Below are 5,296 nucleotides of genomic sequence, written 5' to 3'. Positions count from 1 at the left end.
CACACACACACACACACACACACACACACACACACACACACACACACACACACACACACACACACACACACACACAGAAAAACTCTAATGTAAACCTTTTGTTTGAAGTGGTTCATATAAAACATTCAAGCTCTCTCCACTCAATAGAATATTTCAGTGGTGTGTTGACGCCGCCGCGCCGCCAGGGAGCGCTGTTCGTTTTGGCTGGATGTTAGCGCCGAATGATGCTCCGAGTTTCGTTTACTCCACAGTTTGTGCATCTGTAACTCGGCAAGATGGTAAGATAAAACGCTTACCTGGCATTATGTCTGTTTTCTATAAACCACTCTGGAAGAAGTAACAAGTCTAAACGGGCGGACTGGCGTGGCTAGCTATTCACATTCAAATAAGCTAATAGTTTACTGCAGCCCATATTTGCTAACACATTTGCTAGCTGTTTTTATTTTTGAGTTAACGCTGTCTTAATATGTCCAAGTGGGAGCTTTTCTCCTGGTTTCCATGGGAAATCACGGAAAAGTGAGGCACAAACATGCGGCACCACTGGCTGCTCCTCGGGGCGTGTGGCTGGGTCCTGCTCATCCTGATGTTTGTCAGCAGGTTCATCAGCTTCAGAGTTGGAGATGGTAAACAGTCTATTTCGTTTTAAAATTGATAACCACTGGCAGCTAATTATAACTCACAGGACTAAAGGAGGAAAGCATTGTATTGAAATAATTTAAACTTTTAAAATCTTAAAGCAGGGGTATGCAGTTCTGGTCCTTGAGGGCCACTATCCTGCATGTTTTAGAGGTTTCTCTGCTCCAACACACCTGATTGGTGACTAACCAACTTCTGCAGGACTTGAAGAGGTGATTCAGTCACTGAATCAGGTGTGTTGAAGCAGGGAAGCRTATAAAACATGCAGAATTGTGGCCCCCGAGGACCAGGATTGAACACACTTTATTGGTACTGAAAGGAAGTACAATGAGTTCTGTTGTATCTCAGATTATGGGGAGCGACAGGGTCAGAGTTCAACAGTGGGAGGAACCAAAGTGGTGAAACCCCTCTCAGTGTTTAACCAAGAAAAACAAGACCCAACACCATCGCACCAGGTGAATATTTACACTTTGATCCTTCTGTCAGCAGAAGAGCTCGTTCATACGAGTGYTGTTTTTGTCTCAGGCCTCGGTGGTGCCCTCAGTGGCCGACTGGCAGGCGGTTGTGGAGGAGCGACTGGAGTTGCTGTCGACTGTGTGTAAAAACAGCAGCCTGAGGAATCTGACCCATGTGCCCATCAGCAAGTTTGTCCTTGACCGCATTTTTGTCTGCGACAAACACAAGATCTTATTCTGCCAGACGCCTAAAGTGGGCAACACGCAGTGGAAGAAGGTGCTCATTGTTCTCAATGGTGAGTGTGTTTACTCAGGTCCTCAAAATTCGATCAGCGTGCCTTTCTTTGCTTATTTTGTTGTTTTATCTTGTTGCCGGACAGGAGAGTTTACCAGTGTGGAGGAGATCCCTGAAAACCTCGTGCATGATCATGAAAAGAACGGCCTGCCCCGCCTCTCATCGTTCACGCCACAGGAAATCACTCACAGGTGGGTACGGAGTCCCACTTCAAAGGTAAATCCTGTGCAGAGCTGTACGTTTCATCAAAGTCTGTCCTGTAGTGCAGTGGTTCCCAAAGGTTTTACACTTGTGTACCCCCGAGCCATTTTGTCACACCGCTAGTACCCCTTCAGTCAAACGTAATGATGATTCTCTGAAACTATAATGCACAACAACCGATTATTAAATGAAAATTATTTATCTAAACCCCTAGAATGTTTAATTCTCAGGCATTTTATTCTTTTCAAGTCAAATTAAACTTAAAGATAAAAATATTGCCTTGAAAGTGAATAAGTAGCTGAATAAATAAACCAGGTAATGGCAGGTGCAGAAAGCAGCATCGTTTAAAATACATTATATTTTCCAAATGTGAGATTCCGCGTTTTATGCTGTATTCAATTTAATGTCAATCCCGTGATTTYGTCTGCATTTTTTTGCATTGCTGAAATCATCGAGCCCTTCATATCCCAGTCTTATTTTAATTTTCTTTTACACACCTGGGAATATTTTCCACACACCCACTGTAATATGCTTGCGTACCCCTGGTTGGGAATCACTGCTGTCSTTCATAAGATATTTTGGTTGGCAACCAAACATTCTGTGTTAGTCTTCAGGGGTCAGTGTCCTCCTCTTCTCCTCTTTCATGTGGAGTCCCTCAAGGCTCAATTTTAGGCCCRCTTTTGTTTTCTCTTTATTTGCTCCCACTCGGTTCCATTCTCAGAAAGCACGGTATTTCATTTCATTGTTACKCAGATGACAGTCAGGTCTATGTCCCTCTCAAAAAGTCTAATGCATATTCCATAGACTCACTTCTTAGGTGTCTTGAGGACCTGAAGGCCTGGATGGCACTGAATTTTCTGAAAACTGAGCTTTTGGTTTTTGGAGGTACTGCAGGCCACTCCCCTGTAGAKCTAGGTTCCGTGGCTCAATACAATAAATTGTTTGTGAGGAATGTTTTATGCATGAGCTTTGTTGGAATGTTAATTCTGTATAGCACTTTGGTCTGCTGTGGTGCAAAAAGGGCTTTACAAATAAARTTGGATTGGATTTTGCTAACAGACAGACAAAGGTGATAACTGGTTAATAAAAATGATGCTGAACTGCAGAACAGACGCAGCCTCGTTGACTCAAACTCTTGTTTTGTGTGTCCACAGGTTAAGCACTTACTTCAAGTTCTTCATCGTCAGAGATCCCTTCGAGCGTCTGATTTCGGCCTTCAAGGACAAATTTGTGAAGAACCCCCGCTTCGAGCCGTGGTACAAGCACGACATCGCTCCGGCCATCATCCGAAAGTACCGCAGGAGCCACCGCGAGAGCGACCTGGCCGCCTCGGGCCTGCACTTCGAGGACTTTGTCCGCTACCTGGGCGACGCGGAAGGCCGCCGGCGCATGGACCGGCAGTTCGGCGAGCACGTCATCCACTGGGTGACGTACGCGGAGCTGTGCGCGCCCTGCGAGATCCAATACAGCGTGGTGGGGCACCACGAGACCCTGGAGCGGGACGCCCCCCACATCCTGAGGGCGGCGGGGATCGAGCGGCTCGTGTCGTATCCAGCCATCCCCCCGGGCATCACGCGCTACAACCGGACCAAGGTGGAGCGCTTCTTCTCCGGCGTGGGCAGGCGCGACGTCAGGCGCCTCTTTGCACGCTACCAGGGCGACTTCCGCATGTTTGGGTACCCGAGCCCGGACTTTTTACTGAATTGAGACGTTAAACTGACAAACGTTTTAATAAAATCCTTTGCGTCCTATAAATGTGGCAGTAGGTTGCACACTTCAAACTCTGCCATGTGTTTAATGCTCTGACGGGCTGCAGATGAAACTGGAGGTAATAGGTCCATTTAAGCACTAAATACAGGTATACCAGAAGAACACATCTTAATATTTATTTATGATCTACAAGCCCTTGTGATGTAGCCAACGTGTTGCACTGCCTGGATCTCCAGTTTCAAATACACTTGACTAAACATTTTTCATGGATGTTTTTAAAAAGCAATAGAGCCATCTTAACTTTTGATAGTTTTCGCTTCATGCAAGCCACAATAACCTCTTGTAAAAACGGCTTTAGAGATGTCTCGATAAAACAATATAGAAACTCTTGTAGCTGCTCTGGATCTTCCATTAGTGAAACAAAACAACAATAAGGCTCAGTTTGTGCAGCCGATAACATTAACGATGGAGCTCGTATTTTAAATGACAATTTTTCTACCAGAACTGTTCCTGTGTAAATGTTAACTTGCAGTTTGATATGTTACATGTTGCTATTTATAACAGAACTTGGAGACCAGTGGTGCCAGTGGTTTCACGGGTCGGTTGGAAATGCCTAGTTTTAATAAATGTAAATTTGATGCTTCTGTGTGGTTTACTAAAACAATAATTAACATGTTTTCAGGTGTTTTTGAAGAATGATTTTGGCCCACGTCAGCGTCCAAAACAAGTGTTGTTTATTTAATTTGTCAGCAGAGTTGCCTGCTTTGGCCACTTGTGGAGACGTCTGCCYGTCATTTTATCTGTACGTGTTTGTTGTGTCTGCATGGAACCTACAAGAATGTGGGAAATCTTGGTGAGAGAAAAAAAATGATATTTAAATTTTGAGGCGAACAAAGTCCAACATTTTTTGACCTGGTGACAGTTTTCTGCAATGACAKTCAGCTTCCAGCAGGTGGGAGTAAAACATTAGGAATTACCTGGGAGAGATCAGCCTCTAACCTGGTTGAACCCTTGACCTAAATGCYTTCAGACCTTTGCATTCATCCTTCAGCTGTCAAGGAAAAACAAACTCTAAAGTAGAAACGTCAGCAGCAAACGCATCACCACCTGCAGAGTTTAACAATGGTTTTTATTMGTGTCAAAAATTCTCAAACCTGTTATTAAGCACGTGGTTTTAATGTATGTGTGTCCTCTGCCAGGTTTCTTATCTCCTGCTGCCTGACTGGTTCATCCTGTCTTTTCATCTGCGTGTCGAGTCCGAATCAGCGTGTCTCTGTTGGTACATTTCATCGACATGCCGTGTCCTGCTTTGTCATAAAACAGAGTGACTGCTTGCTGCTTACACAACATTACTGTGCACGGCTGAATTTCTAACTGCTTCAGAGGAGTTTTTCACAGTAGGGGGAGGTTGAGACATATCGCTGTGTGATGTGGTTGAGCACAGCTGGTGCAGGTCTTGGAAAAACTCTTGGCCTTTTTATTGATCCACAACTCTGTCCTCTTTTATTATTAATATGGAAGGAGGCCCACCCTGCATTGGTTCAAATGCAAAAGAAAAAAAAGGCTGAACTGTTTGTTTGCTCCTGGACTTCGCTCAGGTGCACAAACAATCACAACATCCCTGTTTAGGCTGCCACACCCATGATTATCAATATTGACATGAGGTCWCAGCATGTCCATATGGATGCTGTGTGATAGGAAGGGGGGTCCTGTCTGTCTCACCTGCACTACCTGCTGTGTTGCTTTGTGTAAACACTGGCTGATGGGGGTTAGGTGGGCCAGAGAGGAGCTGTGTTATCAGAAACCCAGCCCTGCTCTCCCTCTCTCMCTCTGAGTGGGATGGGTAAGGGACCTGCTTCCTGTGTTTGTGGAGCTTTCAGTCAAAACTGTAAAGTCAGACAGAATCAGGCGTGAAGTAAGGAACACCAATAGAGGTACAAAAGAATGACCATAGTTAGGAAAGCAGACCAAAATTAACTTCAGTTGTTCAAATTTGCAC

General features: G+C 44.8%; 1 protein-coding gene across 2 annotated transcripts; it reads left to right on the top strand.

The window, feature by feature from the left end:
* Positions 1–27: 27 nt before the first annotated feature.
* On the top strand, positions 28–3,937 carry chst10 (carbohydrate sulfotransferase 10). 2 transcript variants are annotated; one of them, XM_014024669.1, is made up of 6 exons: positions 28–278; positions 476–623; positions 985–1,091; positions 1,162–1,387; positions 1,472–1,577; positions 2,742–3,937. In XM_014024669.1, exons 2-6 carry the CDS (start codon positions 530–532, stop codon positions 3,292–3,294), a joined length of 1,086 nt encoding a protein of 361 aa, XP_013880123.1. In that variant the 5' UTR covers positions 28–278; positions 476–529; the 3' UTR covers positions 3,295–3,937. The 2 variants fall into 2 exon arrangements, with proteins under 2 accessions (XP_013880123.1, XP_013880122.1); XM_014024668.1 differs by having other exon boundaries at positions 28–623.
* The last annotated feature ends 1,359 nt before the right edge of the window (positions 3,938–5,296 follow it).

This window comes from Austrofundulus limnaeus, unplaced genomic scaffold, assembly GCF_001266775.1.
Source record: "Austrofundulus limnaeus strain Quisiro unplaced genomic scaffold, Austrofundulus_limnaeus-1.0 Scaffold434, whole genome shotgun sequence".
Lineage (NCBI taxonomy): Eukaryota > Metazoa > Chordata > Actinopteri > Cyprinodontiformes > Rivulidae > Austrofundulus > Austrofundulus limnaeus.
Note: the sequence above shows the minus strand (reverse complement) of the source record. Positions and strands in the feature narration are given on the sequence as shown.

What these genes read in the sequence shown, in the direction of transcription:
- chst10 (XM_014024669.1), top strand. Translation starts at nt 530, where the DNA reads ATGCGGCACCACTGGCTGCTCCTCGGGGCGTGTGGCTGGGTCCTGCTC. An exon ending in CAGCTTCAGAGTTGGAGATG is followed by an intron (nt 624 to 984) that starts GTAAACAGTCTA and finishes GTTGTATCTCAG; the next exon opens with ATTATGGGGAGCGACAGGGT. An exon ending in ACCCAACACCATCGCACCAG is followed by an intron (nt 1,092 to 1,161) that starts GTGAATATTTAC and finishes TTTTTGTCTCAG; the next exon opens with GCCTCGGTGGTGCCCTCAGT.